This window comes from Pleuronectes platessa, chromosome 4, assembly GCF_947347685.1.
Source record: "Pleuronectes platessa chromosome 4, fPlePla1.1, whole genome shotgun sequence".
Taxonomy (NCBI): Eukaryota; Metazoa; Chordata; class Actinopteri; order Pleuronectiformes; family Pleuronectidae; genus Pleuronectes; species Pleuronectes platessa.
In genome coordinates, this window is record NC_070629.1 from 4,549,115 (window position 1) to 4,575,607 (window position 26,493).

General features: G+C 40.8%; 1 protein-coding gene across 1 annotated transcript; it reads right to left on the reverse strand.

The window, feature by feature from the left end:
* Positions 1-323: 323 nt before the first annotated feature.
* Positions 324-21,234, reverse strand: LOC128438995 (neural proliferation differentiation and control protein 1). Its single transcript, XM_053421794.1, has 9 exons — positions 21,165-21,234; positions 12,565-12,732; positions 8,876-8,965; positions 8,557-8,784; positions 5,603-5,669; positions 5,084-5,165; positions 3,991-4,070; positions 3,788-3,887; positions 324-2,905 (listed from the first exon to the last, which is right to left on the reverse strand). Exons 1-9 carry the CDS (start codon positions 21,232-21,234, stop codon positions 2,837-2,839), a joined length of 954 nt encoding a protein of 317 aa, XP_053277769.1. The 3' UTR covers positions 324-2,836.
* Between the last annotated feature and the right edge of the window lie 5,259 nt (positions 21,235-26,493).

The following is a 26,493-nucleotide window of genomic DNA, read 5'->3' on the forward strand; positions in this document are numbered from 1 at the left end:
CAGAATGTGCAAAGAGATCTCATCATTATTTAACTTCAAGGAAAACTTAATTTGTATCTCTAAATGAAGATATTTTTGGGCTCTGTATATGAATATGTGGAAATCAAAGTGCTAAAAATTACATATATATACAAATATATAATCATAATCAGTGTCTTTCCGGAAGCAATGTGCTGGTGTCTTCACAATAAATGTCAATCATTTTATTATTTAGAAACGGTCTGTTAATGTGTTGTGACTTAATCACAAACTCTCCAAAATATGACAAATGTTTCCCACAGGGTACTTAATTTGAAATAATAGACTCCACAACACAAAATATATGACTTCAGATTATATAAATATTTATTTATTTCATTTCAGCTCTGGTATATCCACATGCATGCTAAACACACACAGGCATCTTCCTTAGTGTGTAGAATGTATAATATGTAGTCTGAAAACAGTCTTTATCAAAGAGAGCTTGCCTGGATAGTTACTCGTTCTCTGGTTCCCTTCAATAAACCAAGTCTTCATCATCATCATCATCATCATCATCAGATTGAGAAGGACCACGACAAGACAACCAGCTCGGTTTTTGCCAAGCAAGGTAGAATTAAATAAGGCAAACAACATGAGAATTATAGTTTCTGGTAATTCCTTATCCATCCAACTGATATGTCCTTCATTTTGTTCTACAAGCTCAGTGGGTTGGAATAAAGATCTCCAGTCTTAATATTTCATGGTATCAGTTGTATATATTTCTTTTTACATAGTGACACTCGTGTATGTGCAGGTCATGTAGAGTTAAAGAGGTTCTTCCACTGTGGGAGAGCAGAGAGGCTGACAAAGTGGGAGCAGGCTGAAGAGGGGAGCCACAGAGAGAGGCTTTCCTGAGAGACGACAGCAAGAGGCCACAGGTATACACTCCTGTGACTGGAGCTAAAGAATCATCCTGGGGTGGAATATAATCCATGAGCTACACAGTGGGACAAATATAAGCAGCTGCAAAATACAGCACCTCAAGTCCTGTGAAGTGGTTAGGACAGGAGAATGTAGCAGGTCCAGGAAACAAAATAAAAAACAGGGATCCATCAGGGATCCATCAATCCAATCTGACATATGAGCAACATTGCAAATTAAATTATCATAAAAACACAGTGATCAAATTTTCATTCAGTCATGACCGGCCTTCATATCATCAAAGTGAGATTGATTCATTATATCTGCACACCCGATTATATCGTTCCAGAAATGCCAATGATTAAAGAATATCATTAAATCAACAAAAAAATCTTAAATATAACAAACTTAACATGTACAAATTTGAGTTTTGATTGATGTTTGAAAAAGCATAATTACTAATTAAATTTGTATGAGGATATATGAATTGTTTTCTTATTGTGGCTAAATTATAATGAATATAAATTTTTCCATTGAACATCCATTGTTGTCAAATTGTTTTCCACAGAGCTGCAACATGTGATTGTCCACAAACAGGGTTTCTGTTTGGTGCATCACATGGTTTCTGACCAGTGCTACCATGTGTGTTGATGAGGGTGTTTTTGTAAGTTTAATTTTCAAATTGGCAACTTCCAATTTATAAAGACTTTTATAAGGAAAATGGCAGCTCGTCCTGTAACTGTAATTATCATATACTCTACATTTCTGAGGAAAGATAATGATGAGTGATCATCATTATTTTCTAGCTCATGGGGTCTTATTCATTTTAAATAATGTTCACCAAGTTAGACTTGGCCGTTTTGTCATGTTTTTCCCGATAAAATCTTTGTAGAATTGAAACCTCCTAAGGTTCATGTTAGTAGAAAACTGTATAATGGGGATAATATGTTTTCCAGACCTGAACATCACTACATCTACTTCCCACATGTGTAGAGGCCCTGCAAACAGTCAGTGAGGAGGAAGCAATTAGCTCAATATTTGACACAGCACTCGGCAATCTAGAGGAACATGTGTAGTAACAGACTGAGTGAGAGGTGAAATCTCTTTCTGTACATATTAGCAGCTATATACAGATCAGAAAACCGTGGGGACTAGTCATGTTAGTCCGATACCATATATACTGGACAGCCTCACTCTGTTTCAGAGTTCTAGATATAGAAGTTTCAAAATCCTGTGAAATCTGTTTTACACAAGAAACTTGTAACACTGTAAATGCATATTGACTCTCATATTTCTTACACAGCATCATTAATTCATGCATAGAGCAACTAGACTGAGAACACAATGGCTACATAACATAGTGATACAAATCACAGTGCCGCATGTTTGTTCATGAAATATTAAAATCACATTTCTTTTTATAAATATTTAAATAAAACCAAGGCCTGCAGCAAGAGCTCAATAAATTAAAGAGTATTTACTGATTAATAAACACAAATATTCATAACAATCTATCCAAATTGACATAAAGATATTCTTTGTTTCTGGTCATCGGCATCAGAAAACTGGCTGTGCACTGGAATCTGCTGTAGTTTATTTTATGATAATCAGCGTGTTTGCTACCTGACAGAATTCGTGTGGAGTTCTTTGATACTGGCTGATTGTAAGGTTGTAAACAATACTAGGAAAAAAGATTGAGCACAAACAATGTGGTTACAGAGTGGGAGACATTGGTCCCAGATTCAGTTCTGCCTCGAACAAATAAACCATCCTTTAAATGTCCATGAATGCCTCACTCCCCTTCCTCCTTCATGTACTTACACTCTCCATACTGTCCATAAAAGGACTGGGCTGGGTATAGCAGTGTATGTGGTGTGCGCGTTATTTTAAATGTTATTATGTTTGCACACAAGTGCTCGATGTGAAGTGTGACAGAATTTGAATGTCCAGTTTCCTAGTGAAACTTATGAAGGTAAAGGGGGGAGTCGTCAAACAGCGGGTTCTTCACTTCCATTTCCCCCGTCTAAAGAAGGAGAGAGGGGAGAGGATACTGGTTAACACAGTTCGATATAAGAAATTGCATTATTCTCTCCACGGGTTATGCTTTTTGATCAGGCTTAGCTTTGACATTTTTTGGCTCAAAAATATAATATTTAATAAATCAAAACACATTTTGATCCTGTTCTATCATTATTGTAAAAAATAACTTCTCCAGCTAAAATAAAACAAATCTGAAATAATTCTCCTCGGTCAACATAAATCCATGCATATTTGTCAGACACATCTCAGAGCCTTTTCTGCAAATATCAAATCTGCATTTCACAGTGACCTTTCATTGTAAAATCAAATCACAAATGTGATGTGAGATGTGAGATTTCTTGAGGCAAATGCACTTCAGAATTTTCCTTTTCTTCAAAGATCCCTTATTTAGTGATGTTTTTCTTCCAACCTTTTACCGCGGACGGACGGACACAGCAGATAAGACACAGATGATGATCTCATGTCTTTCATGTCTTCTTTTTTTCATATTAAGTCTTATGTAACACCTTTTGTACAATTCTGGCTTTTGTGACCTTGCGGCCAGTTCCACTTTGAGTACCCGTGCTTGTTGTGTAAACTCTGCAGAGCTTACTATTATAAAAACTCAAAGGCAACTCCAGTCGGAGAATTTCATTATTTCAAATGTCAAGATGAATTGCCATCACACAAGTAACAGTTTTCAAAATGTATTAAATGACATGTGGTTTTCATTTTATGAATAAATATCAGGACTGAAAAGTAATGGAATTCAGTCATTTGCCATAATTTAATTCTTTCATTCTGGTTGAGGGATTTCTGCTGTAAACCGTGGATCTATATCCTGACGTGACGATAATAAACAGTAGTTTACACAGAGTTTACTCACTGGTGCCAATCCAGGACACTCATATACGGTGAAATCCCCATCTTCGTTCTCCTCATCTGTTGATGCTCCTGAGTCAGGAACCTTTGGCTCATCCCTGTTCCTGTTTATGTCACAAACATATTAAGTCAGAGGTTGGTACAGATGGGGGGGAAGCCAACAAGTCAAGGAAAGATGAGTGTGTCTGGGCTTGATGGAATACTCACTTCTCCAGGGAAAGCATTTGCTGCTTCTGGTGCTGGTAGTGGTACATCTGGGCACTGTGGGCCAGCTTCTTGTCCCCAGGCTGAACACACAAGGGGCAGAGAAGGCATGAGAAAATCAGTGGAACAGTATATCCTGTCACACTGTTCAGTTGACATTCACTCTACGGTATGTGTCCCTACTGCACGTGTTCAACTTGTGACCTTTTTGAAAGGACAGGTGTGTTTGTCCATGTAGGCTTCTAGACTAATAAATCTAGCTTACTGTATTAATGGCTAGAGCTACTCCATCCAGCCATCTGTACTATTAACTCTTTTTTATCCCTTGCACTCTTCAATTTTTTAATTAAAAAATGAATTGATTATTTCTTGCATTATGTCCTCAAACCTTTCTAATTCTTCAAAAAGATATGAATAATCATTATTTTCTTTGATTAAATGTTTCTGCATTGTTTATTATGAGCTCTTTTAGTTTGACGCAGTTCAATCACAGCTAAAACAAAAATAAATATGCTCTATTTTTTTTCCTGCTTTTTCAAATTTGAATAAAATGAAACCTGCAACATAGTACTCATTTGAAATGGCAACAATATAGAAAATCTGCATGAGGTGATCTGTGTTTATCACATTTATTGTAGTAGTGTATGCGAAACACTGAGAAAAAGGTAAACATATTTATTATGAAACTGTAGTCAGAGGATCAGAGGATGTCACATGCGTCCCGAATCACCTTGGAATGTGGGTCGGAATCATACCCAAGACACTACGGGTGAGGCATAGCCTCGATGGCGCGGCAGCTCTACAAGGTGAGCTGTATACCGCCCCACACTAAATATTATTAACATCAATTATACCAATACCAGGTTTGAACAAGGCGCAGGTAACTTTTGACCAACTGTATTAGTAATAATCAAATACTTTTGATTAGTATTTGATTATTTTACAGTTGTTTCCTGAATGCTGATATTAAAGATGAATATTACATTGACTTTACATTCCATGTATAGTACATGATCTGGCTGGGAAGCTACAACCAGGTTTCTGCCTTCAAGTCTGAGTACTTGTGTGTGCAGCGCGATAGTGATGTCATGCTCACCAAATTATCAAAAGCTTGGGCTCTGATCAGTCGATGTACAGGAGAGTCCATCTTTTGAGTTAGATGCAGACCTTTCTGCAATCTGAAAGAAAAAAAGAACATCGGCTGCTGACAGATTCATCAAAATTCAAGAGGTATACAAGCTGCAGTACAACACTGCAAAGTCTACTTGCTACTGGTTGACGCTAAAGTCAGACACTTTAAAACTCCTTTATATTACATTAACCCTATCATTATGTCAAGGGGTTATATAGAAGAGGAGCAGGAGAAAAGGAGCAAGGATACTCTTCTTTGTAAGTCCATCTATCACAGGTTTTCATATGATAGATGTAAAATATGAAATTAGAGGAGCACCACCTTGAATATTTACATTATAAGCTGAAGAACTAGATTCTAACATTTACTAATCCATTAAATTGTTTGAGATACATACTTGCAGTCTCTTCCATCAAATCCTGAAAGGGAACCATCTGGGGACATTAATATAGTAGTGTACAGAGAGAGGAGTAAATATCTTACCTGACCCAACAGGCCCCTGCCATTATCAAAGCCAGTGTCCCTGCCACGATGAACACGCTACTCATGACTGAAAAGAAATACATACAGACAGTCAGAGGCAGAAAACGGTGCGCAGGCCTGAATGTGTCAAAGGAAGACATGATCCTGGACTGCTCTGGAGATGTGTGTGCAGCAGAGGGATGAGCTGATGAAAATAACTGTGTTGGGTATGACCCTGCAGCACTAACAGTGAAAACAACATTGATAACAGTAATGGAGTGTAGCAGAACTAATAAACAGAGCGTTCAGGGCCAACATTTGGTCTAACAAAGAAGGTTATTTACTAAACTGATCTAAACACTTTAGCATCGCATCCATTTTGGTGTTGTTCTAAAACGAGTCATCAGGAGATGACATAGCCCCCAGCACTCACAAACCTTGAAAGAGCAGATGGTTTGGTGCTAGCATTGAAACCTGAAGTCATAATAATTACAAAACTTCATTCCAAATCCTGTGTGTTTTCACACTGATGAATGGACTGGAGCAATACAAATGACCAAGCAACTATCACAGCTAAAGGCTTAGGGGTTGTTCACCCAGAAATGAAAATGTCCTCATTATCTACTCAAGTTTCAGGAGTAAACTTTGTTCGAGCAGAATGCAATACAGTTGAAGTCAACGGGGATTGATTCCTCGATTAACCCTGAGACTCCAGAAGGGTTTTGTGGACTCAAACACTTGACCCACCCCTCTATCTGCAGCGTGGTGAGTAGATAATGAGGGAATTTCATTTCTGGGTGAGCTATCCCTTTAAGTCTTACTTTCAGGCGTCATTGATATGGTGTTGTTCCTGAACAGAAAAAGCCTGAGTTTTTATTATATTGGATATGGTGTTGTCCCAGCAAACATTAAGACTGAGAGAATAAAACAAAAGGTAAAGATACTTGAGATAATTTGGAAATGGGGAAAAAAATTGTGAAAATTCATCATCTTAAACAAAGCAAAGATTCTTTGAACCAAAATTAGCTACTTTGTTTATTTACAGTTGTAGTCCCCTGCTCAGGAACAGGTAAATAGAAACAACAAAACGAGCAAAACCTATTCTACACAAAGAACCAACTACCTACACTACGTATACTAGGTGTTCATCTTCACTAGCCTCTCAATTCGATTACGATTCAGCAGTTAACAATTTGATTCACAACTATGCATTTCAATGTACCACATCCACAATTTTCTATATTACTGCACATTCCTGCTTTTTCATCAATCAATAAAATTGGTGAACTTGAACTCCGTTTTTATTAAGAAAGTGCTTTAAAAAGGTACTAGAGACTGTAACTGTTGTTAAGATTTCGCATTAATTTACAAAATAAGGTTTTCAATTCATAAATCAGACTACAACAGTAAGTCTATGACCGTGGTCGGTGGTCTCCACACTGATTTGACATTTATTCAGTTTAGACTTGTGTGCTGCACCTAAGGTTTAAAAAGACAAAGTCTGATTACAGCATTAACTGTATCAAGGTAGCCCCGCCTGACCCCCCTTAGCACCGCCACTGCACTGAGCCACATTACTCCAGTAGTCAACAAGTGACTCTGCTCCTTTTCTAATCATTGCCGTAGAACTGATCTTTATAAAAAACGGTTAAGTTCAAATTATGTTCCTGGATAAACGGGGCGTCGCTTCTTCTGCAACAATGCAGTTAAAACACTGTGTTGCATCATAATCTGTGTGTGTGTGTGTGTGTGTGTGTGTGTGTGTGTGTGTGTGTGTGTGTGTGTGTGTGTGTGTGTGTGTGTGGCTCGCTCTCTGTTTCTCCTCACACAAACTGATAATCAATTGTATTTAGTTATTAATCGATGATGTTGCATGATGACTCCGGATCGTTCTGCTTACTTTAACAGCGTGCGTCACATTAAGTCTTGTGTTGTTTGTAGCAGTGGAACGCGACGCACCATACAAGGGCACAAATTGACATCGAAATCTGCTTTTTTTATTGCTTGTTAAAGTGTCTAAAAACCTTGGTTGGCCTACAAGGATCTGCTCTTAATATAGTACAGTGCTGTTTGTCAAATAGAACTGTCTTTGTTTTGGAAACTCCCACTCCTTAGTTTGCTAATTTCAGTCATGGGGTTCCTCAAGGGTCAATTCTTGGTGTGTTATTCATCTCCATTTTATGCTGCCCATATTTATCCTAGCAACTAACTCAACTTACTGACAGCCTATGTGAGTTAAACTATTGGACTTATTATACTTAGTGATGATAAAACAGAAACCCTCTGTTTGTCACAACAAAGTCATATTGACTGCAATCTGGGGGCAATATCAAATGATATTATGCTAGTTGCATGAAATCTAAGGGTTGTATTTAAGGATCATGCAAGTACAGAAGGTTGTTTAGTCCTGCAATTCATTTATAAGATTATATTTTTTTAGAAATTAAACTAAATTTCTGTAATGCCCTTTGGATGGGTATTACCCAGGCTTTGCTAAATTGCCTTCAATTGGTTGAAACTTCTGCTGCTAGGATTATCACTGGTTCAAGATAACATGAGCATATAACAAATTCTTGCTTTTCTACATTGGTTACCCATTTTTTTCTGTATCAATCTTTTATATACATGTAAATGTATTTGATGATAAGGCTTAAGCCCCCATGTATACCAAGGTTATAATAACTATGTGCCTTCTTATATAAGCTAGAAGCGGCCTTTCGGTTATTCCCGGAGGCTGTCAGACTTCTGGAAATCAACCCCAAACTTTTGGGGAAAATCAACCATTAGATTGGCTACATCTGTTACTTGTAAGTGCTTATATCCCTTCAATAATTACTTTAAATTGTACTTATTTTTTATAATTTGTGATTTTAATAAATGTGTAACATATTAATACAGTAATCGAACCAAATCTTAGGTCCAGAACAACAGTCAGTTATTTTCTAAACTCAAGAGGAACAACAGAAAATACGTACTAATGAAGACATGGTCATTGGACGGGTAGGTGAGGATGATGGGGTCTCTGAGCAAAGTGGGAGTGGTCTTTGTGGTGTTGGTGGTGGTGTTGGTGGTGGTGGATGGAGCCAGTGTGGTGACCTGGACTCTCTGGCTCGCAGGCGGCTCTGTGATAGGTGGTTTGTGGTCGTCGCTGAGCTCACTGAGCTGCTTGGCTTTGGGATTAGAGGCATACTGGGAGGGTGAAGCTGGGATAAAGAAAGAGAGGTTTTGAGGCATTTCACCAGCAATGTAGTTGTAAATATACAAACATGGGCCAATCAGACAACATTCCACTACCTGGCAGCCGAGACTCAGTCCTCTGTTCACTGATGACAGCAGACAGGAAGTCGATCTCTTCATCCACCTCAGGGTATGTGTTGGTGTTACCTGGAGGAACAGAACACCAAAATCCATCACTGCCTTGATTGAAACACAGTCTGATGTCACCTACTATATTGAAAAATAATAATTATAAATAATTGGAGAGGAATGGTGCACAGGTCGTATCGTTTATTAACTTCATGTTGTGATCATCATTTGTGTTTCATTTTGTTGAATGTCCCTTTTGTATGTTGCTATATTTCGCAGATATCAGTTTCATTGATGGTTTTGATGATGTTGCCTATAATTAACAACTCTGCCTCGGCCACAGGAACACAATGGAGGCTGGATAGGTAAACCCAGAGTTAACTGAGATAGCTAATAGTGAGCTTCATAGCACAGGTTATCAGGATGACGGTTGTCAGGTTAAGTCAAGCCCAATAAGTTAACTGGGGTATGGTGAGCCTGCTTCATAGTGGGGAAGCATATACTATGATTCTATACAACCCACCAGATGACAAATATTTAAAGGGGTAATCCAGCGGGACTCAGACACAGAACGCATAAAACACTATGTTGGCCAAAATCTACTTCTTACGTTTCTGAGAAAAAATAACAACTAGATAACTTAAATAATAAGCACAACAGTGATTGAGTCAAGCACTTCCATAGAGACCGAGGAGACACAGGTTTAAAAAAAGATTTTGGTAGCATCAAGCAGCATGTGCTGAGATAACCAAGCCTAAGAAATCATTGCAGTTATTTTCTCGGATTTTATATGTTCCATTTATGGCAAAATTGACATAATCTGGTTTTAGTCCTTTCCATTCTAAAGTCTAATAATTATGTATTCGAGCCGTGTGGCAATGCAGGGCCTGCCGGAAGGAGGAGCAATGTTTTTTTACTGCTCCACTTCACCAATTCAAATCTGTTTTGCTGATAGTCAAGGAAAATCTTGAGGTACTCAAGTCTCACTGTTGTTTAAGTCCAAGTCATTTATAAGATCGTTTGTGCTCATTTGAATGACCCCAGGCTGCTAAAAGGGAAAACAAGACAGTGAAGACACACATAGAATAACAAAGTGCTGCGAATAGATGCACTGTATGAATGTGTGTGTGAATGGGTGAATGTAAAACTGTACTGTAAAGGGCTTTGAGTGGTCATCAAAGCCCTTTACAAAAGGGAAAAGCGGTATATAAATACAAAACCATTTAAAACCATTTACATAGCATATGGATTTTTCAATAATTAAAATGCATCATACTGTCTTTCAAAATATTCTTTCTTCACAAAAAACAAAACAGTACTGTGGATGAAAGTTAATGTGACTTTTCTACCGAATTACTGTACGTTAAGATCAGGTTAAGATGGATTACATCACCCCCTTGTGGCTGGCTGCAGCATAAATCATAAATCCAATCCCTCCTATATCGAGTGGATAGGACACGGTCAAACTAAAAATCAATCCTGTCATTTGTTCTGTGATTTCTGACATTTTAGGATTGTATTTACAACACTAAGGTATGTTAGTGAAATGTTGATTGAATGATAACTGGGTGAAACTTCATTATTGAAAACCCTGCAGCAATGAATGTTTTAATGAGGGAACCACATCCTGCGATGCTGTGCATCATCGCACTGCCTGAGGTCTGTTGTGTGAGAGGATAAATGTGTGTGCGGAGGCTGGATGGGGGTGTAAATGTATCAAGTGCATCAGAGTTTACCATTTGTTGTGGGTGGGAAAATAGACTCTCTCTCTCTCTCTCTCTCTCTCTCTCTCTCTCTCTCTCTCTCTCTCTCTCTCTCTCTCTCTCTCTCTCTCTCTCTCTCTCTCTCTCTCTCTCTCTCTCTCTCTCTCTCTCTCTCTCTCTCTCTCTCTCTCTCTCTCTCTCTCTCTCTCTCTCTCTCTCTCTCTCTCTCTCTCTCTCTCTCTCTCTCTCTCTCGTGTGTGCGGGTCAGTGCAATACTGTGTGGATGACTGTGATCTACTGTCATGCACCGCTGCTCAACTTGTGGGTGGATGGCAATAAACACAGGGAAAGAAGAGAGAATGGAAGAGGGACACAGATGAGGAAAGAGACGTATGTGGGTGTTGGAGTGGGTCTTCCTCAGAATCATGAATGAAAAGCGTCACTGCGGCAAAGGGAGGAGAGTGAGAGGATGAGGGGCTGAGAACAGAAAGATCTTGTCTGTATATATACAAAGCACCCCACAGACTGGATTTGACTAAAGACAAACTTGTGCTTTGAATGTTATAATGGATAAGATTTTTTTTTTTTAGATCTTCCTTGTTGTTATACACACACATAGTCACACCATGTTAAAGCCCTATGAGACAAATTGTGATATGTGAATATAGGCTACACAAATAAAATTTGATTGATTGATTGATAGTTAAGGTTCAGTTCACCTAAACTGCAAAATCAACTAGTTCAATGCAGAAAGTTTAGTTTTGTCGATCAGTCCCAAACTATGGTGGAGGACAGGAACACCTCTTCCCTGAAGCACCATCTCTGTCAAACCTGCTCTATACTGTCTGAAGTGATTGTTGGATGGTGGGATACCTCCACCCTTCTAGCATGGTATAAGGGCCTCTGACCATTTCTATAAACGATTGATGTAGCAGTGGTTAAGGAGGTAAATGCACTATGATTGGCTGTTTTGATGACGTAAAGTGTGTGAAACAGTATGAATGAGTTCCTGCAGAATGTTTGAACCAGTCATATCTCTCTCCTCAATGACGGCTGGCTTTTCGCCCAACCTTGGAGTGAAGCAGAAAAAAACTTTAGATTTCTGGCCTTTCTGTTCACCACCAGCTCCTTGTGATCTCGAAATTAATTGAAAAATTGTAACAATTGCATGGTTCTTTATTCATGATCAAAGATTTGTATCTTTTGTTTTTTTTAATGCTTTCAGTAGTTTCAGTAGTTTCAGTCCGTTCTTGGTGAATTATTTTGAATGTAACTTCCTGAGAACTCTTATCTTCCTCATTCATCATCATCAGGGTAGCTACAGAGAGATCCAATCAATCATATAGCATCAAATAGGGATCTTCTGACTGGAACAATTGTGATGTTTTCCTCTTTATCTCAGTTAACAATAGTGATTTTTTTTCCTCCATAATTCCAGAAGTTTTCCAGAAAGGATCCCTGTGTCTTGTAGAAAAGCCGCTCTGCTCCGGACAGTCACTGGTTCACTGTCACTTCTGAACAGTGCTGTCAATCGGACCATTAGCTTTGGAAATTATCAGGACACACACTGCTGACCAAGATAAATGGTGGATGGAAATAATAATGGTGTCTCCGCTGGGAGTCACACGTCACACTATGGTAAAATACATGACGCATGTAGAGGAAGCCAGAGAAGCAGGAGCTTATGTCGGCCACCAGGCATAATGCAATCACAGCTTATATTTAGAGGCACTCTGCCGACTGTTCATAGGGTTGTTGTTCCATTTGTGTTCTGTATTCATATAAATTATAATTTCACAGCTGCTGAGGATACAAATCATTCACTACTTTTTCAAAATTTGAGTTCAAAGTCAAAGTCCCTAAATGTGAATGCATTGGTCTTCACCCTATTTTATAAATGGGAATCTTGCTTTTAAGGAACATATATGTTGCTTTGTTATGCTGGAACAATTGATGAGGTGCTATAGAACCTACCTTTACTGAAGTGAGCTGAGTGAGGAGCGTGTCTCCTCTTCAACACGCATCTGCCATGGGAGTTCTCTACCAGAGGGCGCAGGCAGGGGCCACAGTGTGAGCTGCTGGGCGGGCAGAAGTGTCGTCCTGCTCGGGCACAGTCTAAACTCCGGGGGCACAGGTGAGACCCTGTTCACAAAGAGACAGAATGGTACGACACAGCCTTTATAAATAACTCACCTCTGATCTCTTCATTATCCGATTTTTCCATTTTCATAACAACCCAAAATCTTCATATTGCATTTTAAAACACACAAATTGAATTTTCTAGTAATAAGCTGCACGAGAAGACCAGTATCAACTGCAATGCAGCTATTCATTTAAATTACAAACACACAAACACTCAGGCTGTGTGACATATTCATGTCTTTGTTTATGACAATACCTGTTCACCATATCTCGTCATTCTGTACACCATGGATAGATGTTAAGATCATGGTCTTTAACATCCGGTGGGTTTCATTTTTAACCTAATGATCCTTTGTTTGTTGGGTTAGAGCAATAAAATGTTAACTTTCCACTTTGTGTGTCAATATTTTTTTGCATGGAAAAGCCCTATGTGTTTTCTACAAGGTGATTACTTCCAAGCTAAGGCAGAGAAAAAAAAAATCAACATCAAGATTTGATTGGTCATTTTGATGTTTTTCATTTTGATCTTTTTTTAAATATAATTTTATGTAGCAGAGTTTATGTGTCGAATCTGTGTTGCTTTCATAAGAACAGTTTTATCTTCTGGAACAACTAGCTTCATCTCCAAATAAGCAATTAATGATTTTTGCTGCAAAACAGACTACTCAAAACTGAGCAAAGCTGTAATATGTCAAGGTCAGAGATGACAGACAAACTTTGTTACAAGGCCTTTCAAGGAAAATGCCAGCTGAGTAAATTCCCTGTAACTTGAGAGCAGATGAGAGCAGCCAACCTGACATGGTCTGGGCTGCTGCTGTGATAATGTTGTGCTGTGGCAGCAGCCCGGCCACTGCTGCTCAGCTGGTGTGATATGGAACGATGTGTGGGTGGATATTCCTGGAAGGTCAATGGGATAGCAGGTGAATACAGAGATAAGACAACAGAATGAACAAAAATGTAGAAAAGATTCATTATGGATATCAAAAATGCAAAAAATCCTATATGGCAATATTTTTGTTTTTTGTCCCTTTCAGAGTACTGTATAGGGGTGGAGTTAGGACATCCACCTTAAAAAATAACTGGCATTAGCCTCGGCCACCAGTTGAAAACGCAACACTGATAATCAGTTACAACTGTTGTTGACCCTGTTGTCATTGTTATAAGCTGATGTGTAAATAAATTATGTATTTTACTTTGAGACAACTGTTCACATGAATAGGAATGGAGCTAATATTCTAGCAATTCCTTTGTACACCGGCATGCACATGCCCTGTTTATGTGAGAAGTCATGTGATTTTAAGGGGAGATTATTTCGGTTTGAAAATACTGTTTTCAGATAAAAAGGTAGAGGTTTGGATGTGGCCTGGAGGCTGGGGCCCAAAGTTGGACTGAATGTTGTGGGAAAAAAAACACCTAAAAATGTCTTCATCATTCTAATATTGGAAACGAACATAGACTGAGGCTCCCAACCTGTATCTGCAGGTTGCTGATCATTAAGTTTATAACAAAGTGCTAGGTGAGCATCCGGTATCTCCTGATCCTTGTTGCATCACAGTGATACTTTCATGTAGTGTGTTAATCAAAGCTTCTCTAAAGAGAATACATCACTTGTAAAGCGTGAAGGAGTTAAAATGGGCTAAATTGCTTCTATCCTTATAACACCCTCACAATACTCTTACTGAGAAGGCAGAGCATTGCTGCACATGCTTCCCCACTGGGAGTATCTATTGCACTTGTGGTTTAGGTGTGATACTGCATCCATCCTTCTAAGAGAACACCATCTGAGCACAACAGCAGCACAAAGAGCAGAATAAAGCTGCACAGCCAGTGGCAGTGCTCTCGATATCACAGGGGGAAATAATTAGAGTCAACTATCAATATTAACCCCTTCAGCTTCCTCGACACAATTGCTCCCGTCTCTGCTAATGCAACCGAGACAATGGTTGCCATGACGACTTCCATGGCAACTGAGGAGGTGTGACATCATCGAGGGGTGAGTCACCGACGAATGCAAGTCAAGGATGGATGGTTTGTCTCAGGCTGGTGCACTGAGTAGAAAAAGGCAACGATGACAAATGCATGGTGGAAATGTAAAAGATGGCTATTAAATGAATAATGTTCCTTTCACACGTTCGATGATCACTGCAATTATAGAAATGGGTGAAGTGCAAATTTCTGTAAACTCGAGGAAGACAGAGACTCACTCTTCTTCTGCAGCATAATAAGATACCCAAACAACATTTGCAGAGTGCAAAGCTCCCCATTATTTTACACTATTTTAGAACATGTTTTCTAGAACCCTAAATTTTTGCATAATAAAATAAACCTTTCTATGACTTACTACTTTTCTAACGCTAACGTGTTTTCAAAATGTTCCTCGCTGCACTTTAATTAATGCCACAGGTGGAGCAGCTTTATACATCTCACACATCCACACAATGGCCTGACCTTGGAAGCTACGACAGCAGCAGCTAATCTATGCAAAGCTTTGTAACTGGATGATGGAGATTAGAATGCACTGAGACTCTACTGTTTCTCTCAGCATCACCAGAAACAAATTCAAACCCCCAAAATAAGCTTTAACATTTGCATTTGTCCGAAGGCTTAAGAAATCATCTCAGGGAGGACAATGGAAGAATATTATACAGCAGCTGGGTCAGCACCAACCTGAACTGAACATTAAGATGTTCCAACTGTGAGAAAACACTCGTAAGATCTAGGTGAAAATAAGGTGTGTTGATAAAATAATCACTGACATGTTGTCATTTTACTTGATTAGACAGTGTGAGGTGCACCTGTTGCACCCAAGAGGAGTAGTGACTCTGAAAACTGAATTCATTACTCCTTCAGCTGCACTGCTTTGAATACCTCCACATTCAAATAAAACCGACTAGAGTAGCTTTATCTGGGCTTCTCAGCACTGATGTTCACCGGTGACATTATCACCGTATCATTGTGATAACGTCTTACAGTTTCCTAGCAACCTCTTTTCTTGTGTTTGGTCAAAGAAATGAGACACGTCCATGCTGTTTGACTTTACCTCAGGTACAGGATTTATACTGATTGCCCTGAATTGCGTGTCTTTACAGGCTTTGGATGGGTTTTACAGATACATACAGTTAGTGGCTGATGAATACAGGAAGAGGGGACACATGGCAACAGTTGGCCAAGGCAAGAGGAATATAGAGGAGGGCAGGAAAGGGAAATAGAGAAAAAAGGAAGAAGTGAATTTAACAAGCAAATATGCATTAAGAAGTTACATATGTTTCATAAAGGCCCTGCTGGGCCTAGGTCCTCCCTTGCATGACATGAGAGCACTTGCTATCAAAGACCAACCTTCTCTACGTATACAAAGCTCTGTATGGCGCGATTGCTTCTCCTAGTTTCTTTTTATTTGAAAAAACTCACTCAAATAAATTACATCCGATTCTTTAATTCAGACCACTATATAATGTTAACTGTTTAACTGATCTGTTCTTTCTGTGAGAAGACTCTACCATTCCCACAGGTCTGCATCGTCTCAAGACATCATCTCGCCCTTACACTGGATCTGGATGAGTCAATGAGAGAAAAAATTATATACGCCCATGTTCTATTCCTTATTCACGTCTTGTGAAATTTAGCAGCTCCATCCATCTGAGGCCTTAAAATAGACTACGAGTTAATTCAGATGAAGAAATAGAAACCGTCTGTCAGGTGATCAATGATCATTACAGGGCCAATGTCTTAGTCAGTCTTCATCTTTTTAAATAACAGGCCAAAGGGTGTCGGTGGATGGTTGTGATGAAATGTAATTTAATGAATCATCACTGTTACAATGCTCTGCAGTCTACCTCAGCTGTCGACTGTTTGAACACTACATCACCTAATTCCAAGCCTGTCTTGTTGCGATGTTCCAGACAAACTGACCTGTGTGGAGAATGCAAATGTCATCAAAAGCTTCTTTTCTCTGCTGTCCTGAGATAAAAATGACAGTCCGCAGAGCAGAGGCCAGCTTACATCCATAAGCACCTGAAATGGAAATGGCCGGTAGTGTATGTGTATGTGTATGTGTGTGTGTGTGTGTGTGTGAATGTGTTCTCACAGATTTTGACACTGCTGATCGATATGCAGAGATTTGGTCCCCTAAAAGATTAAATCTTCTTGCTAGTCTGATCCCAAAATACTAGGGGATAAAAGTAATTAGAAATATTTTGTAATGTGCAATGCAGGATAACTGTTGTGTCTGAGATGTTACGCAGCCACCTATACAGTGCCTTGCATAAGTATTCACCCCCCTTGGACTTTTTCCCATTATGTACTGTTACTAACTGGAATTCAAATAGACTTAAATAAACTTTTTCCCGTTTGATCAACAAAACATGCATAGTACTTTGGAGGTGCAAAATAAATTTTATTGTGACACAAACAATAATGAGAACAAAAAAGTTGACATCTGTTGGGTGCATAAGTATTCACCCCCCTGTGTCAATACTTGGTAGAACCCCCTTTCGCTGCAATTACAGCTGCAAGTCTTTTGGGGTATGTCTCTACCAGCTTTGCACATCTAGAGATGGAAAGGTTTGTCCATTCTTCTTGGCAAAAAAGATGAAGCTCAGTCAGATTGGATAGAGACCGTCTGTGAACTGCAATCTTCAAGTCTTGCCATAGATTCTCTATTGGATTGAGGTCTGGGCTTTGACTGGGCCATTTTAAGACATTAACATTCTTTAATACAAACCATTCCTTTGTAGCTCTGGCTGTATGTTTAGGGTCATTGTCCTGCTGGAAGATGAACCTCCGCCCCAGTCTCAAGTCTTTTGCAGACTACATCAGATTTTCTTCAAGGATTTCCCTGTATTTGGCTCCATCCATCTTTCCCTCTATTCTGACCAGTTTCCCTGTACCTGCTGAAGAGAAGCATCCCCACAGCATGATGCTACCACCACCATGTTTCACTGTTGGGATGGTGTGCTCAGGGTGATGGGCAGTGTTGGGTTTTCGCCACACATAGCGTTTTGCATTGAGGCCAAAAAGTTCAATTTTGGTCTCATCTGACCAGAGCACCTTCTTCCACATGTTTGCTGTGTCTCCCACATGGCTTCTGGCAAACTCCAAACGGGATTTTTTATGGATCCCTTTCAACAATGGCTTTCTTCTTGCCACTCTTCCATAAAGGCCAGATTTGTGGAGTAGACGACTAATAGTTGTCCTGTGGACAGATTCTCCCACCTCAGCTGTGGATCTCTGCAACTCCTCCAGAGTAACCATGGGCCTCCTGGTTGCTTCTCTGATTAATTTTCTCCTTGTCCGACTCTTCAGTTTGTGTGGACGGCCTCCTCTTGGTAGGTTTGCGGTTGTGCCATATTCTTTCCATTTTCTTATGATGGATTTTATGGTGCTCAGAGAGATGTTCAAAGCTTTGGATATTTTTTTATAACCTAACCCTGCTTCATATTTCTCCACAACTTTATCCCTGACCTGTTTGGTGAGCTCCTTGGTCTTCATGATGCCGTTTGTTCAGTAATGATCTCCAACAAACTCTGAGTCCGTCACAGAACAGGTGTATTTATACTGAGATTAAATTGCAGACAGGTGGACCCTATTTACTAATTATGTGACTTGCAAATGTGACTTGTGAATGCAATTGGTCGCACCAGATCTTTGTTAGGGGTTTCACAGTAAAGGGGGTGAATACATATGCACTCAACACTTTTCAAATTTTTATTTGTAAATAATTGTGAAATCCATGTAATATTTCCCCCCACTTCCAAATGATGCACTATTTTGTGTTGGTCCATTACATAAACTCACGATGAAATACATTTTAATCTGTGGTTATACCATGACAAAATGGAGAAAACTCCAAAGGGGGTGAATACTTATGCAAGGCACTGTACCTATAACTATTTTGTCGAACGCCGGAACACACATGGGCAGAACATGACGGCTGTGTCGCTAATCGTCTACATCTCGCAGCCGTCTGTTGTATGTGGTCTGCCTGATGTGGAGATGCCATGTGAAGTTTCTGGTATGACTACTTAACATAAGTAGGCCTATGGATTGTGCTATTGAGCATTTCAGGATGTGTTTCCAGTGCTAAAGAATGTACCTCAAATTGTTGTCGGGTAATTGTGTCAGACAATCATCTAAAAGCCATTTTTGGTATTATACTCACTTTTCTTTGTTGTAGAGACACAACTGCAGCATCAGAGTTTAAGCACTGCTGTTTACATGCAGACAAAAATTACAGAAGGGGTTTGTGTGGATCTCACAGTCAAGTGTGTGACCTTATATGGTCATCCAGGTCAGTGACGGAGAGCTCTTGAGCTCTGACAACAGGAATGTGTTTCTGAAGACAGCAAGACCACAGCCAATACCTCTGCTATGATAAGTGGGCCTATCACACAACCAACGTATAGTATCAAGTGACACACCCAGAGCACATCTGAACTGCACTGAATCATCTATTTACCACCTCACTGCCCAACATTATCTGTCATAATGCCTCGCAGCCACACGAAGCAACACACGTCACAGGGTGGAAAAGCCCAGCGCCACCGTGGCACCAACTGTGTGAGTGACAGGTCGTGACTGCACTAACACACAGACACTACAGTTTCACATTTGAAAGCTGGATGTCACAACAACAAGCCTTAACACTCTGTCTTTTCATATTTCTATCCTGTATCATTATACTGAATGTTCCAATGAGGACTTATTGGCTAGAGCATCATACTAACCTGTACTGCAGAGTTACTGCTGTGCAATTTCATCTCTGAAAACATACCACAATTTTCAATAAAGAAAGGCTGGCATGAGGGCAGAATGCAAATATAACACAACTCATTATAAACTTTCAGATTTCAATACTGTCTTATAATAGTGAAGGGGCAAAGTGTGAGAATTGTCCAAATGTTGAATTCTTGCTGCAAACAAAGAGGGGACAATATTAAAGTCCAGGAGGGTGTCCAATCCTCTCATAAGAAAAGGAAAGGCTCTCTTTGTCCCTCTTCAACCCTCCTCTCCCCTGTGCTGTAGTCAGGCTGGGGATCGAGCACTCCAGGACAAATCTTGGTGGGTAACTCCATAAAGTTTTTACCGACCTTCTCTCTGTGACTGTCATTCGGGGTAGGCATGAGTACATGCTGCATGCGTGTCGTAGGACTGGGTTTGAAGAAACAGTGGACACATGTCGCAGATACGACGGCTGCAACGCATTATTACTTCTAATTTGTCATGGTGGTGTGTGAGTTATGTCTCTTCAACGCCTCTTGAGTTGCTAAGTAGTACTACGAGACAAGCTGGGCCAGGACTAGCTGGTTAGCATTCTGACTTTAGTACATACTGTCTCATTGCAACACATACGGTTTTATGTATTTTAGATAATTTCAAAACTGTTACCTCATCCCATTCCGTTGATAATCTTAGTCAACTTCGGAACATAAAAAACAAATTATTAAAATAAATGTTCCCTTTCAACAGGCAATAAATAACTAAACAACTAACTAGAGAGAACAATTCACTGATTAGTTGCTCAGCAACCAGAAGCTTGAAGATAAAACACTTTATACTATACTCACAAAAATATACTCACAGTCACATACTGTTCTGTAAATCAACACTAAGTGCATTCTCTGAGCGTCACCTACGAACAGTAACATCAACAATAATGTACTTGACCAATGAATCTACTGACATGCCAATAAGGGTTTCCCAAAGCAAAAAGTTCAGGCTTCAAACATTTATCTCCACAATCAACAACTCAAAACCTAGACAAGTCCTTTTTACAATGATGTTAGAGGTTTGAGAAGATTAAACCAGAGGAAAATAAAGTTCTGAGAAATACTCAATGATCATCTAAATCTATTTTTGACTTATATTTTCAGCGCCCAGTTTGAAACTGGGGAACCATCTCTCCTCATCTCACTTATTCACAGTAAAAACATATGAATTAAATGAGACATATATTAAAAACCTCTATCCTGAGTTCAAATATAATATAATACATAGATTTAGTTTTTTCTGCTCTACATTTAATGCTAATTAAACCCTCATAACTAGACAACAAATTTGACTGGTTTTGCTTGAATAATTAAAACCAATAATCAATTTTAGCTGCTGATTAATCTTCTGTTGAGTAACCACTCAATTGAGTGCGTACTCGTTTCACGTCTGTTGCTACATCCTATTCAGATTTATCATCACAAAACGTTGTAAAATTACTAAACTAAACACAAAAGAGACCCAGAAATGCAGTCAGGCATGGAAAGTCCAGGATGCACCCACTCAGCTGAGTGAAGAGACAACCCCGAGTGACACACCATGGCAGCAGAACAGCAACATGAGGGTTTCTCAGTGAGTGGGAGCTGAGCACATCCCAGAGCCCCACAGCCCCCCCCCCGGGCAGCCACGTCCCACCGCTGGGAGTGACAGCAGCAGCACATCTGTACCTGTCAAGCAGGAGCTCAGCGCCACAAGGGCCGCAAACACCGCAGCCTGGCCGAGCAGCGGGGCCCACATCCTGGGCACAGCTCCGACGACTGTCAGGGGAGAGCGACCGGAGGAGCAGGAGAAAGAGGAGGATGAGGAGGTTGGTCGGTGATGATCATTCCCCCATCGCTCTGGGCTCAGGGTGGAGAAGACCGAGGAGATCTGAGTAAGTCAGAGAAAAAGGCAGCCGAGTAGATCGGAAGAAGAAGAGTCCGCTCCTCAGCACAGACCTGCAGCACAAACCATCACTGACTGATCCTCTGATTCACGTTTCTCCTGAGGTGGAGGCAAGTCCGTATGTGACGTCAGCACGCTGCTGCGCTGCCTACGTGCTGCCTTCAGGTGCATCTGTACGTCACCCTGTTCACCCTGGTGTAATAATAGCAGTTCTAAATCTAACATTTTAGCAGACAGCAGAATTCTCCACTCACACTGATAATCTAACACTAAACACGAATTGCCTTATTCATGCATCTGCCTATTAGTTGAAGACGATAAATGATTGTTTCTTTTTGCTGCGTATTCTTTTCATGTTATGACAAGACGAGTCAAAAACAGATGATTCTGAGAGTGTGGGAATAGGAGGAAATCAAAAAAGACAAGACTCAATTTAAAAAGGGACGCGGCGCGATAATCATTGGCACAAAGGCGATTTCTTATTTAAAAATATTCAAAGGTTTTGCCGTCACGCAGCCTCTATTATTTAGCTTGACTGATGTTAACACATCCCAGCCACTAGGTGCCAGTAATGCGCCATAGGCTGGATGCCAATCGCCATTAAATAACAATAAGAAGAAGAAGCCTCCCAACCGGCGCTACTCGCATTTCCCCACATGAATCTCTGTGAAGTGCAGCCGCTCAGGTGTATTGGTGATGATGGCATGCCCGCTATCTAAAACACCGAAGGTACGGGCATTTCAGCCCTCATGGGCAGAAGACTATGGCTTTGTTTTTAATAAGGACCGTGCTGTGTGCAAGTTATGTTTGGAAAATGTTGTGTGGCGAACGTCCAGTGTTAAGCGCCACTTTGAGACAAGGCACGAAAGAAGTTTCAAAGATCAGGCAGACAAGGGAGAATCCATCCAACATGCTCTGACACTGATAAAAACCATGCGACTGAAGCAAGCTTTGGCAATTCGGAATATGAGTGTGGTTGGTGAGGACCCCAAGACCCCGTCCAAGACCCCGTCTTGAGGTCCCCCTAACGTTGCGAAAGGGCCCCTACGACCTCCTTGCAGGGGGAGGGCGGGATTGTGGATTTCTCGGAAATTCCGAGACAAATGCCCCCAAAAATAAAAATAAAAGTGAATGCAATACGCTTCCGTATTCTTCTGTTGATTCTTTTTTTTTTTATCTTGCCATTGAAATAGGCCATCACTTCTCAAAATAACTTCATGACTTTAATGCTGTATCTAGACCCACATACATAAATCGATTTTGTCCTGTATTGTTAAATGTTAGAATATCAAATTTATCAAAAGGCTGTCATGTGGGGTGGAACTTCTAGCTCTAGGTCCAACCCTCCTCCTTTGATGTGCCGCAGGATGATGTGCGCCGTAGGATGAAGTGCACCGCAGGATGATGTGCACCGCACGATGATGTGCACCGCAGGATGATGTGTGCCGCAGGATGATGTGTGGTGATGATGATATGCGCGGCAGGAACAGGATAATGTGCGCGGCATGATGAGGTGCGCCGCAAGATGATTTGCACTGCACTATGTGCGGTGATGATGAAGTGCGCCACAGGACGATGTGCGCCTCACAATGATGTGCCCCGTAAGAGGATGTGTGCTGATGTGCGCCCCAGGATGATGTGCGCCCCAGGATGATGTGCGCCGCAGGATGATGTGCACCACAGGATGAGGTGCGCCTCACGATGAGGTGCGCCGGATGATGTGCGCCACAGGACGATGTGCGCCGCACATCTTGCGGTAAGGATGATATGCACTGCACGATGATGTGCGCCGCAATGATGTGCGCCCCAGGATGATGTGCGCCGCAGGATGATGTGCACCACAGGATGATGTGCGCCGCAGGGCCGCAGGATGAGGTGCGCCGCACGATGAGGTGCACCGGATGATGTGCACCGCAGGATGATGTGTGCCGCACGATGATGTGTGGTGATGATGATATGTGCTGGAGGATGATGTGCGTGCAGTGATGATGTGCGCTGCAGGACAAAGTGCGCTGCAGGACGATGTGCGCCGCAGGACGATGTGCTTCGCAGGATGATTTGCGCCAATTTGTGCCCCAGGATGATGTGTGCCAGGATGATGTGCGCTGCAGGATGATGTGCGTTTAGTATTGTGTTAGTAGTGATGAGCAGGTACCTGTACATGGCTTGTTAGTTTAGCTCCGCTAGCCTGCAGGCAATGCTAACGGGACCGTACTGAGTTATTGACCCGAAATGAACCGATATGAACCGACATGAACCGAAATGCGCCGTTCCAGCCAGCGAGGAAAAGCGTTAGAGTTTATGAGGATGAGATTTACTGTGATCAACTGAAACATGAATATTTAAAGTCACATCTGCATTTTAAGAGCAGCTGTTTAAAGTAGCATTACATCTCCTAAAGCTCTTTATTCAGAGTATTGATGTTGACGTTGATGTGAAGCTATGTGTCTGTCTAATCTTTTTACTTTGTTGCAAAGTAAAAAGATTTGCGCTGAGCGCTAAAGCATGTAAAATGTATTTGAAATAGGATTTGTGCTCCCTGCTGGCACTCAAAATGCAGCCCATAGTATATCTTACTGGTCTTTATAGGCCTACTGCTTATAATAATCAGCTACCTCTATTTTTTTACGGTGACATGATGTCATACAAAATTGCCCCACCAGAAATTTCAGGCCAAAATCGCCACTGATATATAGTATTTCTCCTCAGATACTCAACGATTACTAACAATAATCAATTAATTGACCTTCAGTTATGCTTCAAAATGTGTATTCCTATCAATGCTGCTAAAACTTTTATCTTGATGATGTTCTCCTTTACCCTTGACATCTGTGATGGAAATCTGGAGATACAAGAGGCTGGAAACAACAAAGTTATCTACGTGTATTTAATAAGGGGCTTTCTGCAGAAAGGATCAACACAGGGAGACCACAAGGATCTCAGAGTGAGGATGAAGAACAGTCAAAAACACAGATCTTATATAGGAGGATTTAGGGCTGTCCTTCTGAACCAATCCAGGAAGGATACATGGGTGGGGGAAGGAGAGGAATCTAAACATTAGCAACTGATTCACATGTGTTTCCTTAGGTGATAAGAAGACATCCACTCCTTCCTTTGATGGGTAATTAAGTAACAAATGGTCTCAACGTATTTCAACACTAACAGTCCCGACCATAAAACAGCTCAAGTCTTAAACAATTTGGTGTATGTAAATACAAGTCATAAAAGTCTCTTACAAGGCTGCAGAAACTTACTATCCAAATACAAAATAGTTTGTTAAGCATGTTTAGTTAATTTTTCTACTACATTTCCCTCCTTTTTGTCATTTATTGACAACTTATGAGAATGAAAAAATCAAATACATCAATTCACCATCATCATCACAGTAGTGTAAAGCAAACTGCATTTGTCGCGAACGGTATGCGTCTTTAAAAGGGAGGAAGGAATGATAAGAGCAGATTACACAACCACACAGTAACATCACATTCTTTATCACTATCAAAGGGTTCTGGGGAGGAAACCACTCAGGGAGGGGAAACACACCTTATCTTGTCGTCACTGTAGATCTAATTCTAATCATCTGGCAGAACAAACAATAGGGACACAGTTGGCCTTCCCTATAAGGTTCATGGAGGCTAAAGTAACCAAACTGTGAGTATAAAGGTGCCATGTGGGGGAGACATACGTGCGAATAGAAGTGTGGCATGTTCAAACAAGCAAACACTTTCTGTAGCTTCAAAGGAAAACAAATCATCATATCGCACAGGATGCTTGAAACCCACAAAAAACGAAATTCGTATCAAGCGTGTCAGCGGGAGATCGCTGTCATCATTATTGAGAGAACAGTTCCTCTACTGCCACTTAGACCCAGCTGACTGGAGAGGTCAGTGTTCCATTTGTCGTCCTCTCGGCGGTGTGTGTATCATGTGATTTTCTGAAGCAACTATTACTAACAGCTGTGCTGGTCAGCACTGCCCCCTCTTCACCGATCTTTCGCTTTACTTATTCAGTGTGGGTGCAGCAGTTAGAATTTCCGGTTCTGGGACTCTCTTGCAGTGACTGGCATTTCCTTGTGATACTGGGTCATTATTAGAGGTGTTAGCATCACATTTACATACAGCAACATGTTTGGGGAGGAGGATAGCATCAAGCATCAGAGACACTAGAGCATGATTTGCAGTTGGTTTGCCTGCTGATGTAAGGAATTCTCTGTGTTTCCAAATCGTGCCAAAATCATGTACTACACCAAATGCATATCTACTGTCAGTGTAGATGTTAACCCTTTTCCCCTTAGCCAATTTGCATGCTTCAATGAGAGCAGTGAGCTCTGCTGCCTGTGCAGACAGGGAAGCAGGGAGTGGTCATGCAATCAATGTATCATGTGCTGTAACCACAGAGAAACCAACTTGATTTGCTCCTGTGTCTGAATTGCGAGACGCTGATCAATCCACAAACAGTTCAAGGTCTGGATTCTGCAGTGGTGTTTCCTGTAAATCTGGTCTGGGGGAACAAACTTCGGTTATTGTTACTACACAATTATGTTGTTCACCATCTCCTTCTGTTGGAAGAAGAGTAGCTGGGTTAAGAACATTACATCTTTTCACAGTGATGTTAGGCATTTCCAACAGAATAGCATGATAACGGAGCCAGCGTGCAGCAGACAAATGAGATGTCTTTTGTTCCAACAAAATCATAGACACAGCATGTGGTACCAACAGGGTGAGTGGGGAGTACCCTACTAAATCCCTGGATGCCATTACGGCCTTCTCTGCTGCCGCTACAGCTCTGAGACAAGTAGGCAGCCCTGCAGCAACTGGATCAAGTTTTGCTCAGAAAAATGCAACAGGTCTCTGTTTGCCCCCCTTGGTCTGGGAGCAGCACTGATGTCATCTACTCCCCCCTCTCGTCAACTGCTTGTGTGAAAGGTCGGTCAGGGTCGGGTAGTCATAAAGTCGGGTGGTCGATTGTAGGGTCAGTTTCAAGTCAGTGAAAGCTTTCTCTGCGTAATCAGTCCATATAACTTTGCTAAATGCTTGTAAGCCCGTGTGCGATTGCGCTGAGGGGCTCCTCGAGGACAGCATAGCTAGGTATAAATGATCTGCAATAAGAATC